The sequence below is a fragment of the Cervus elaphus genome, chromosome X (genome assembly GCF_910594005.1).
Source record: "Cervus elaphus chromosome X, mCerEla1.1, whole genome shotgun sequence".
Taxonomy (NCBI): Eukaryota; Metazoa; Chordata; class Mammalia; order Artiodactyla; family Cervidae; genus Cervus; species Cervus elaphus.
Genome location: NC_057848.1, coordinates 32,522,866 through 32,536,094, shown reverse-complemented (window position 1 = coordinate 32,536,094; position 13,229 = coordinate 32,522,866). Strand labels below are relative to the sequence as shown.

At 36.8% G+C, this 13,229-nt stretch overlaps 1 protein-coding gene across 1 annotated transcript in view; it reads left to right on the top strand.

Moving 5' to 3' along the window:
* GUCY2F (guanylate cyclase 2F, retinal) overlaps positions 1 to 13,229 on the top strand; it is a 105,694-nt gene that overhangs the window by 57,995 nt on the left and 34,470 nt on the right. The window contains exon 9 of the mRNA XM_043896707.1: positions 10,697 to 10,873. Within this exon, the coding sequence (XP_043752642.1) occupies positions 10,697 to 10,873 (177 nt within the window). The remainder of the gene's footprint in view (positions 1 to 10,696; positions 10,874 to 13,229) is intronic.

Below are 13,229 nucleotides of genomic sequence, written 5' to 3'. Positions count from 1 at the left end.
AAGATAATACATATATAGCGTCTTGCACATTTCCTGACATATAGCTTCTTTGTAAAATGGTAGCTACTATGATTATTATTAAGTACATGTCCCATAATCTTTCATATTCTATAGCTGCTATACCTAGAAAAGTCATCTGTCATAAATAGTCATAAATAATTTCTATTTATATAAGACAAATGGTGACTTCCCAATCCCACCAATTATATTCAAAAAGTCCTTGGATGGGTTGTTTAAGGAAGCAGCCTATAGATGAGGCAGAGATGATGATGCTCCCTCTCAAACCATTTAAGATCAACTCCTTGAACTTTGAGTTCATAAAAGATTTGTGGAGACTGTCTGGTTCCTTCAGACTCATGAAAATGGGATTTCTAGAAGATAATGATGGATTCCTTCACATATCTGAATCAGGCAAGTTCAAATCAATCCAATAGGTTTGAATGAGGCCCATGCTATATTCAGAACTAGTGAGAAAACAAAGGAAACGGGGACATGGAAGAGGTGTGGCCTATGGGAGACCAGCTGTGACCCATGGATCCCAATGAGATGTTATGATTTGGTATTTCCTTTACATGTAGTTGTTTTTTTAAAAAACTATTTATTCATTTTTCACTGTGCTGGGTCTTTGTTGCTGCTTGGGCTTTTCTCTAGTTGTGACAAGTAGGGGCTACTCTCTAGTTGCAGTGCTCGGGCTTCTCATTACAGTGGCTTCTCCTGTCATGAAGCATGGACTCTAGGGTATGCGGGCTTCAGTAGTTGTGGCTTGTGGGCTCTATAGCACAGACTCAATAGTTGTGGTGTATGGGCTTAATTGCTCCTCAGCATGTGGGATCTTCTGAGATCAGGGATCGAAACTGTGTCTCCTGCATTGGCAGGTGGATTCTTTACCACTGAGCCACCAGGGAAGCCCTGCATGTGGTTTTGATGCCTGGAGCTGAAGGAAAAATAATGAGGAGGAATCCAGAAGGGAGACCAAGACCAGAGCTAGATTGGGTAGTTCCACACTGGTCTGATGATCTGGAATGCCAAACAAAGAGCTAGATCCAAAGTATGGAGCCAAAATGGCCAGACCTAGGGGAACTACTAAGTTAGAAATATGGAAATAAGAAGGCCCAAGGTAGAGTGCATCCATGATATCTTTTTTTGGGTAATTTAAAATTTTGATATAATTTCAAACTTACAGAGAAGCTACAAAAATAATTCAAGGAACTCCTGTATATCCTACCCAGGTTCAACAATTGTTTACATTTTGCCTAGTGCTTTTCATTCTTTGTTTATAAATTTATGTACAGTTGGCCTTCAGAATCCACAGGTTCCACTACCCCAATTTAACCAACCTTGAATTGGTTGAATATGCAGGTGTAAAACCCAAGGAAATGGAGGGCCCACTATACTATTTTATATAAGGGACTTGAATATCCATGGGTTTTGGTATCCTCACAGGTCCCGGAATCAATCCCCAATGGATACCAAGGAATGACTATATATTCTTTTTTTCTGAACCATTTCAGTGTGAGGTGTAGACACCATACCTTTTTACCTCTAAATACGTCTGTTTATTTCCTAAAAACAAAGACATTCTTATTTGGATGTGCATGATATTAATTTTGATTACTTGGTTTAGGTGGTGTCTACCAGATTTTGCCAATGTAAGGCTACTGTTATTTTTCTCTATTGTAATTAATACTTTGAGTCTGTATAAATATCCTGTTTTTCATCAAATTTGTACTACTAATTTTGTCATCCATTAATGACCCTCTAACTCTAGCATTCTTTCTATGTTTATTTGTTGGGATTGTACAGTAAGAAAGAGCCTTACCTTCTTTACCATTTATTCATTCATTTATATCAGTGGTTTTAGTTTCATTCAATCTATCTGTATATCTATTTATCTATGTATATATCTATGTATCTATCATATCTAATAACCTCCCGTTATAAATGAATGCCACAGAGTTCATTCTATTCTTTTCCTTTTCACACTTGTAACTCCTTTCTCCAACAGTTAGAAAACTGGCTCCCATTATCCTTATGACATCTTTTTGTGCCCCCTTACTAACTTGTGTTGCCATGTCAGGTGCAGATATTAATTCAGTCCTAGGGTGTAGGACAGTTTTTCAGAATTTACCTTGTAAAAAGTCTTAATTCCTTTCTAGTACTTCTATGTGGAGAAGGAAATGGCAACCCACTCCAGTATTCTTGCCTGGAGAATCCCAGGGACAGAGGAGCCTGGTGGGCTGCCGTCTATGGGTTCGCATGCATGCATTGGAGGAGGAAATGGCAACCCACTCCAGTATTCTTGCCTGGAGAATCTCAGGGATGGAGGAGCCTGCTGAGCTGCCGTCTATGGGGTCGCACAGAGTCGGACACGACTGAAGTGACTTAGCAGCAGCAGCAGTACTTCTATGAAGCAGCAAGGTGATCTGACGATGCTATCACTGTGAGTCCAACACTGCTTTGACTACTTCTGTGCTTTCATGACCTTGAAATGTTGAGGTCTGGGTACCAGGGGCCAGACTGGAAAACACATCTTGGTGAGCCAGCTACAGAAGGGAGTCCTGAACAGTCAGATTGATGTTCCTGAAAGAGAAGCAGCTGGAGTCAGAAGCCAAAGGACTGATGACTTCCAACATCTTTTAGGGTCCCAACTTCTGCAAAGGTGTATGTAGGTAAGTCAAGCTCTGTCTGTCTCTCAGCCTCATGTTCTTTCCCATCATGTGGAACTGAGCAGCATACTCTCTGTGTCATCTAATACCTTGGCTACTTAGTTCCTTGCCATGTAATCTCTGATCATCTCTTCCATTTCACTTTAGCCACCCACTGCTCTCATTATACCTTGGGCTTTGTTGTTATCTATAATTGCTACTGAAAATGCTTTACTTCCAAAATCACAGATTCAAACATCCCACTCTGACTATAGCCTTCTCTTCTTTGAACTGTACCTATACTTTCATTGGGTCTTCCAGACCTCTACTGTCTCCCACCCCATAAGCCCTTCTTTCATCTTCTTTCAGGTCCACCTTAGATTACATAATTGATCATTTGAAAACATTATTTCTGTCTTTTTGGTCAGGTAAATTTATAAAACTCACATTCTGGATGACCCTAACTCTTAACTTTCTTTGTGCCTGCACTTGAACAACCAAGCATTATGGCAGAAAGTCATGCAAAGTATATTGTTTCCACTATAAATTCATGTCTCTCATCTTAGAATGCACCTTAGCATTGTCTTTTAAGTCCATTACAGTACTTCATTGGTTTCTACAATCCATTTTTCAAAGCTTCTCCATTTTTCTTAAACCTCCTATGTTCTTCTCTTCCTTTATTTTTACTGTTATCATCCTGGTCCAAGCCCCCATCATCACCCACTAGAGCTACTGCTACTGTCTTTCTTTTTAAAGAGAGAATTTTGGGGGAACAGTTTTAGGTTCACAACAAAACTGAGCAGAGTAGAGAGAGTTTCCATCACCCCCTGCCCCCACTCATGCACACAGCCTCCCACACTATTCAACATCCTGAACCAGAATGGTACATTTATTATAACCCATGAGCATGCATTGACACATCATTATCATTCCAAGTCCATAGCTTACATTAGGGCTCATATAAGGTAGTATATCCTATGAGTTTTGACAAATGCATAGTGACATATCTACCATTATAGTGACAGTAACATATAGGATAGTTTCAGTGCCCTAAAAATCCTCTATGTTCTGTCTATTCACATCTTTCTCCCCCTAACCACTGGCAACCACTGGCAGTTTTTTTTTTTTAATGCTACGCACATCCATTTTCACCATTGGTGAAATCTTTTCTCCACACTGCAGTCTGAATCAAAATCAAACCTGATTTTGTCAGTTCTCTGCTTAAATCTCTTTAAATATATTCCTATTGTTCTTTTTGTGTGGAGATTTTAAATTACAGATTCAATTTCTTGAATAGATATTAGACTATTCAAACTTTCTATTTCTTCCCGTACCTGTTTTAGTAAGTTACAGCTTACAAGGAAGCTGTCCATTTCATATATTTTATCAAATTTACCGGCATAAAGTTGTATATAATATGTTCATGCAATCTTTTAAATAGTTTTAAGATCTGTAGTGATGCTCCCATTTTCATTTCTGATACTGATAATTTGTATTTTCTCTTTCTTGATCAGTTTTGCTAGATTATCAATTTTATTAATCTTTCTCAGAAATAAACTTGGCTTTGTTGATTTTTCTCTTTTGCATGTCTGCTTTCTATTTCATTGATTTGTATTCTGATTATTTCCTTTAGTTTCTTTGTTTTTAATTTGTTGTTTTTTTTCTAGTTTTTTTTGAGCTGGAAGTTTTTATAATTGATTCTTAATTTCTAATACAGTCACTTAAAGCTAGAAATTTCCATTTAAGTACTGCTTCAGCTACATCCTAGATGTGTTTCTTTTTAAAGATGTTTATTATGGAAAATAACAAACACATACAAAGTAAACAGATTAATATAACTAAACTCCATATGCCCGTCACCCAACTTCAACAATTATCAACACTCTACAATTATTATTTCATCTATACCTCCACTCACTTCCCACATCTCTAACTTGGTTATTATTATTGTTGTTGTTATTTTTCAGTTTTGTGTCTTTGAGGTAAAATACATACATTGAAATGCTCATATCATAGATATATAATTTTGATGAAGGGATATGTGCATATAATCTAGACTTCTATTAGAAATAGAATAAGGCCCCTGGCCTGTTTATTACATCCTGGGAGCTAAGAATGTGTTTTACATTTTTTAAGGGTTATTTAAAAAAGAAAACAAAGATTGTTGCAACAGAAATCATATATAATCTGCCAAGCCTGAAATATTTACTATATTTACCTTTACAGAAGAAGATCGCTGACCTCTGATATAAAACATTTCTTTTTCTCAAGAAAGTTCCCTTGTGTTCATCAATAAATTATCTCATGCTCCCTCCCACCCCTGCCACACCACAAAGGAAACCACTGTTCTGGGTTTTTGGGTTTTTGGCCTATCTTGAATTAATTTTGCTTATCCTATAACCTTATGTAAGTGGAATCACACAGCATACTGACTGACTCATTCATGTTATAAGTATAAATAGCTTGTTCTCATCATTGCTAAGTAGTAGTCAATTGTATGGATATAACACAATGTATGTATTTTTCATACTGATGGGCATTTAGGCTGATTCCAATTTGGGCTATTGTGAATAAAACTGATATGAATGTGCTTTTGATAAGTCTTTTTATGGACACATATTTTAATTTCTCTTGGGTGAATACCTAGGAGTGGAATTTCTATGTTAAAATATGTGTGTGTGTGCTAAGTTGCTTCAGTCGAGTCCGACTCTGTGTGACCCCATGGACTGTAGCCCGCCAGGCTCCTCTGTCCATGGGATTCTCCACGCAAGAATAATGGAGTGGGTTGCCGTGCCCTCCTCCAGGGATGTTATAATATAGTACATGTTTAACTTTATAAGGCACTACCAAACCTTTACTATTTTCATTTCCTGCACACAAGTTATGAGAACCCCCTTTATTCTACCTCATCACCAATATTTCATATTGTTAGTTTTTCTTGTTTTAGTCATAATTGGTTTCTACGGGTATCTCCTGTTTTTCAAAATTTTTATTTTAATTAGATAGAAACAACAAAAATTACCGTCTCTAGGTGTTAAGTATATTCACATTATTTTACAACAGATCATCACAACTTTACATCTTGTAAAACTGCAACTCTGTACCCACTAAACAAAACTTTTCTTTTCCCCACTCACCCTCAATACCTGGTAACCACCAGTCTATGTTCTGTCTCTATGAATATGACTACTTTAGATACTATACAGAAGCAGAATCATACAGTATTTGTGTTTGTGTCACTGGCTTATTTCACTTCCTGTAATGTCTCAGTGTGTTTTGGAAGTACATTTTTTTGTTGTTCAGTTGCTAAAGTGTGTCCGACTCTTTGTGACTCCATGAACTGCAGCACACCAGGCTTTCTTGTTCTCCACTATCTCCTGGGGTTTGCTCAAATTCACGTCCATTGAGTCAGTTGGTGATACCATCTAACAGTCTCATCCTCTGCCACCCCCTTCTCCTTTTGCCTTCAGTTTTCCCCAGCATCAGGGTCTTTTCCAACATGCTTTTTATTTAGGTATAATTAGATGGTCTGTACAATGAATTTTGACAATTGCATTTATCTGTGTAACCATTCCTCAAAACAAGATACAAAATATTTTCATCACCCCAGAAAATCCCCTGTTTCCCTTATCAGTCAATTTTTTTTTTACCCCGGAGGCAACAGTTGTTCTGATATCTATCACCATGAATTAGTGTTTTATTTCTGTTTTTGAATTTCATGTAAATGGAATGATAGAGCGTACACTCCTTTTTTCTCTCAACATAGCACGTTTTAAGATAAATGCATGTTTTTACATACATCAGTATCAGCTCATTTTTAAAAAATGCTGAGTAGTATTTCATTTTATGAATATATCACAGTTTGCTTATAATTTTCTTGTTGATGAAAATTTGGCTTGTTTCTAGTTTTTTTGGCATTATGATTAAGGCAACCATATATATTTGTTTAATTATGTAAAACACATTATGTAAATTTTGCCATCTTAACAGTTTTTAAATGTACAGTTTGACAGTGTTAAATATACTCAAATTGCTGTGAAACACACCTCTAGAACTTTTTCATCTTGCAAATATAAAACTCTGTTCCCATTATATAGCAACTCACCTTTTCCCCCTCCTTGTATTTCTGGATAGCCATTATTCTACTTTCTGTTTGCATGGATTTGACTACTTTAGACACCTTATATAAGTGGAATAATATGGTATTTGTCTTTTTGTGACTGATGTATTTCACTTAGCATAATGTCTTCAAGATTCATCCATGTGGTAGCGTATGAATAGTTTTCCTTTTAAAGGCTGGATAATATTCCATTTTATGTTATTCATTCATTTCTTGATGGACATTTGGGTTGCTATGAATATGTATATGCAAATATCTCTTTGAAATCCTCCTTTCAATTCTTTGTATACATACTGGGGAGTGGAATTTCTGGATCATATTGTAGTTCTAATTTTAATTTTTTGAGTAACCTCCATACTGTTTTCCATAGCAGTTGCACCATTTTACAATCCTACCAACAGTGCACATGAGTTCTAATTTCTCCACATCCTTGCTGACACTTATTATCTATTTTTAAAAAATTTTATAGTAGCCGTCCTAGTGGGTGGGAGATGATACTGCAGTTTAATTTAGATTTGCATTTTTCTGATGATTAGTGTGTTGGGTTGTCTTTTCATAAGCAACTGTAAACATTTTTGCACAAGTATTTTTGTGAACATATATTTTCACTTCTCTTGGGTAAATACTTAATAGTCTGAGTCATAGAGTAGATGTAAGTATAACTTACATGAAACATACAAACAGTTCTCCAAATTGGTTATAAAATTTTACTCTCCTGTTAGAAATGTACAGATGTTCCAGTTACTTTCAATTCTCAGCAACATTTGTCTTTTTGATACAGATTTCTGATACTGCAAAACTTTCCGGTGTGTAGAAAATGTTTTATTATTGTGACTTTAATTTGCATTTTCCTGATAACTAAAGTTATTGAGCACCTTTTCAAGTGCTTATAATTCATTTCTATATCTTCTTTTGTTACTTGTCTTTTTATGTTTTTGCCCATTTTTAAAAAATTGAGAGTTTTGTCTTTTAATTGTTGACATGTAGATATTCTTTTATATATCCTGCTTTTGGTCAGATATATGTTTTACAATATTTTTTCTCAATCTGTGACCTGTTTATTTAATGGTGTCTTTTGATAAGCAAACTTTAATTTTGAGGAAATCTCAATTTATTATTTTATTGTATTTTGTGGCTCAGAAATCTTTGCCTATTCCAAGATTTTAAATATAGAGTTATAATCCATTTTGAATTTGTTTTTATATATGGACTGAGAGTAGTGGTCACAGTTAATTTTTTTCCATAGAGATGTCCAGTGTTCCAGTAACAATTGTTTACAAAAGGCTTTCCTGTCTCCATTTAATTAACTTTTCAACTTGATGAAAAATTAACTGACTATATATGTGTGGGTATGTTTTTAGACTTTTCTACTCTGTTTCATTAACTCATCAGTGTATCCTGCTGCCAATATCACACTATCTTGATTATCATAGCTCTAGAGTAAGTCCTGTAGTTAAGTTGTGTAAGCTCTGCAAATTGTTCTTTTGTAAGATTGTTTTTGTTAGAATAGTTCATTTTAATTTTCAATAAGTTCTTAAATCTACTAGTCTATTACTTTAATAAACCCTTCTGGAATTTTTCATGGGGAGTTATATGAATTTATAAATCAATTTAGGGAAAATGGATATCTTAACGATATTGAGTCTTCCAGTCCATTAATGTGGTACAGATCTTTGCTTAAGTTTTCTTTAAATCTTCTCACCAATGTTTTGATACTGATTTACAATACTGAGTAGAAATGGTGAAGGAAGACATCCTTGTCTTACTCTTGACTCTAGAGGGAAAGAATTTAATGTTTTACCGTTGAATTTGATATTACCTGAAGGTTTTTTCACATGTCCCTTTGACTCTAACTTTTTTTTAATGATGAAGAGGTTTCTGTATATTCTCTGACTGCCTGCAAAAGTTTATCTTTAGATTTTAAGAGTTTGATTATGATGTGTCTAGGTGTAGTTGTTCTCATCTTACTTGACCTTTCTGGTATTTATCACATTTTCCTGAAATTCCTTCCAACATTTATCTCACCTTCCTGAAACTCTTCTTGTGGTGTTCATAATGTTCTAAATAAGCCTTTCTCTTTAGTCTCATTTCTAGGTGTTAATGTGGGATATTCTTCCTTTCCCCATCCTTTAAATGTTGAAATTCCCCCCTTTTCTTTTTATTCTATATACTTCCTTGAGTTATCTCATTCACTCCCATTAATTTCATCTGCCATTTACATGTTTACAATTCCCAGGTCTATTTATCCAGAACACACTTTTCTCCTGAGCTTCAAACTCTGATTATCTCCAACCGTCTTTGAAATATTTCCAACTTGATGGTCCACAGGCCCTTTATTCTTAACATGTCTCAAACTGAATTAATCAGTCTTCCTCATCACCCAAAATTTGTTTTCCCACTCTCTTAGGTCAGATTCTCTAAAAGCTGAGCCTGAGATGGGAATTCTTGTTCAAATGCCTCATTGAAAGAATGCTCTCAAGAGAAAGGGAGTGGAATGCAGAATAAGGCAGAAGTAAAAGCTCAGCAAGTATGTGATCTCAGCTTGAGACTAGCTTCACTATGAGCCTATGGGAGAAATACTGCCACACAAGTTATACCATGAGTCCCCCTTTGAGGCTTAGGGAGTTGAACTTTTGTACCACTCCCACTCAGTCAATCATTACCTGGGATCTGTGGGTGGGCTCTAACATTTCAAGTAAGATAGCTCCCCTTTGGGTTGGGCTCTAGGACAATTTTCAAGACAATGGAGCAACTGTGAATGATCAGCTAACATTTACAGCAGCTGGGAGATGCACGGTAAGGTAAAGGGAATATGGGGAGGGGACAACAGAGGATGAGATGGCTGGATGGCATCACCGACTCGATGGACATGAGTTTGGGTAAACTCCGGGAATTGGTGATGGACAGGGAGGCCTGGTGTGCTGCGATTCATGGGGTTGCAAAGAGTCGGACACGACTGAGCAACTGAACTGAGTTCAACTGAACCAACATATTCACTACTAAACCTCCTGAATTCCTTATATTGAGGTATAGCACAGCCATCTATCCAGGAATCCAAGAAGAAATCTAGAAGTAATCATGGAGCCCTTTTCTCTCTCATCCCCCATTAAATAGTAATAATAATAGATAACAATTGTTTAGTGCCCATAATGTTAATTTTAAATTCTATAGTAGAGTTCTCAAAGCTGCACAGGATGTGGCTCTTGTCTATCTCTCCAGCCTCGTGCCTCATATTCTTTCCCTTACACTGTGTTCTGGCCACCCTAAACCTGTTGCAGTTTCCTCAGCATGACATGCTCTTTCTCTTGGCTGCCCCGCCCCCTGCCACCATGTTACCTTCATGTGGTCAGCTCTTACTTGCCCTTCATGATGGTTAAGACATTACCTCCTCAGGGAAGCCTTCTCTGATCTCCAAGGCTAAATTAAACACTTCCCATCTGAGCTCCACCAGCATCCTGCTCTCCCTTCGATAAGAACTCATTTCACATGGAAATGCATCAGTCAGTTTGTCTATCACCTCTCTTTGAATGTGAGCCCTTTCAGGACATTGATTTCAATTTGTTTATCTTTGTATCACTAGCATGCAGTCCAATGCCTTGGACATTGTTGGGACACCCTAAATGTTTCTCATGTTAGTGAAAAAAATGAACGAATGCAAAAGCAAAATGTTGTCCAAATTCTAAATATTTCTTCTGAAACAAATTTTATGAACTTTGGCCTGATGTTTATAGAAGCTATTTATTTTAATAGATGCTGCCTAGATAAATATTCACAGAAAGACAATCTATTCCACCTCTTACTGTACTAACTTTTTAGTATTCCTAGGTCACTGAGCTCCACTCTGTCAGAGTCCCTAAAGAAACAGGAAGAAGGCCCCAACTCCCAACTGAGACAGAACAGCTGTGACTCTCTTCTCTCCCTCTGTTTCCAGATGAAGGACCTGCGTCATGAGAATATTAACCCTTTGGTGGGTTTCTTCTATGATTCGGGGATGTTTGCCATTGTGACAGAATTCTGTTCCCGAAGGAGCCTGGAAGACATACTGATGAATCAGGATGTGAAACTAGATTGGATGTTTAAATCATCACTCCTGCTGGATCTCATCAAGGTTAATGGAAAGACTGAAAATCCAAGATTTTCCCCATAGATTAGAACTTCAATATTTTGGGATGTTTTATTTTCCTTCGGTCATTTTCCTTGGATCACCCCTCCACCTTCCTTCCCTGTGTTGGCCCCCACCTCTTCTCACAGCACCTTTCTTATTTGTTAACTATTTATATATAATCTGTTATAAGGTCCTGATAAAGAAAAAATTTGTTTGTTCCCCCCACTACCAATTTGAGGGCCAGATTTATCTGTACTTCCTATAGCCATTGGGCTTCTCAGGTGGCTCAGTGGGTAAAGAATCTGTCTCCAGTGCAGGAGACGCAAGAGATGTGGGTTTGATCCATAGGTGGAGAGTATCCCCTGGATAAGGGCATGGCAATGCATTTCAGTATTCTTACTGGGAGAACCGGACAGAGGAGCCTGGTAGGTTACAGTCCATGGGGTCACAAAGAGTCAGATATGACTGAAGTGACTGAGCACGCATGGCTATAGCCATTGAGCACTCTTCTGCCTTAAGCACTCCTCTTCCATCCCATTTCTCTGCTTTCTGGACGTGGGGATGGGCTCATTCCTGGGCTGTTTAGTTCTGCTTAGCCCCATCTCCTGGCTTTCACCTTCTAAAAGGTGGTTCAGTTTAGAAATAGGTGATAGGTCTTTGCATAGTTCTATGCCATAGTTATAGATGTGGAACTCTATAAGACCAAAAAGACCATTGGTTCTATCAGGCAGCACTTCCATTCTCAGAGGCCAGGACTGTTAACAGTCAGTGGGGTTCACAGATGGGTCCATGTGTGCATGGATTCCAGTGGAATCCATGAAATCCCTGAAATGATATAAAAATTGTGTCTGTGTGCACCTGTAGTGAGCTGATCTGGATAATCAATGACTGGTTGAGCTTTCTGTATGTTAATCAGAGTCTTGACCCTTGTATTGTGGCCTAACCCTTTTTAAGGTAGCTTTATAGACATTATCTCGTTCCAATTTTGCATAAAAGAATTGTCATTAGCCTCCTTTTATGGAGGCTCTGAGAAGCAAAATGAGGTGTTTTTTTTAAAAATATAGTGTCTACCACACATAGTAGGTGCTCAATAAATATTTATCAACCAGCTGGTTTATCAACCAGTGACAGAGCTGATAATATAATTTAAATCTCCTAATTCCTATTCTAATACTTTGTCCACTCACTCCGTGAGCAAAGTCCCATGAGTTAAGGGAGAGTCCTCTAAATGAGTTCTCTGAGGCCCATGATGAATGAAACCCAAGCATCTTGGGAGAAATCTCACCCACTGTAGACTCTGCTTGGAAGTACTGGGGACTACAGAATTTCCAGGGTGCAAGATGTAAAGTGTACAAATACAAAGGAGTGTCAAGTTGCAAAATAGAGCCAGATACTGAAAAGGACTCAGCATAAACAATCCTGAGATTACTGCACTAGAATATGGGTGAATTTGTTTTGAATGATTAAAGTCATCTGAAAAAGTCCTGGTACATCACATTTGAATGTCATGTAAGATTGCCAAACAAACTGCAGAAGTAAGTAGTATTCAGCTTTCTTTTTCATCATCTATTTTAAATTATAAAGACACATAAAATAAATTGCATATATTTTATACACTTCTATATTTTATGAAAGTTATATATTTTATATAAATTATGAACATAAAATAATTCTATTTATAAAAATAATGTATTCAATTAAATTTGAAAGTTGAATGATATAAATATATATGGGAAAAGTATTGACAATTACTCAACCCTCTTTCATATCCTCCCTCCAACTTCATCACTGCTAATCACAGTTTGGTGATTAGCCTTGCAATTCATTTTGTGTGTATTTACATACATTATAGATTTTGTTTGCTCTTTAAAATACATACTGTCACATAGTTCTGCAACTTCCTCTTTTTCACTTACTTTGTGACTTAGATATGGCTCCCTATTAGTACATACAGGTTTGTCTTATTATTTTTTTAGCTGTTGCAAAATATTTCATAGTTTGGATGTACCATGATTTGGACATCCCTTCTTGATAGCTATTTATTATATATCCAATTATATAATATAATGCAGAGATGCAAAGAACATTCTTGTGTGTGTCTCCTTGTGTACATGTGCAAGCATTTGGAGAAGTAAAATTCCCAGGTCACAGGGTATATATGCATACTTTCAATTTTGATTACTGTTTCCAAATTACCCACCCAAAAGGCTGTGTCAGTTTCCATTCCTACCAGTAGTGGATGAGAGTTGGGCTAGACCTTGGGGGGAAAATCAGAATCTTCCATTTCTTGGCAATTATATGTGTATAGATCCATCCTGTGTTTGAAATGTCAATAAATCTTGCCATAACATACAGTTCT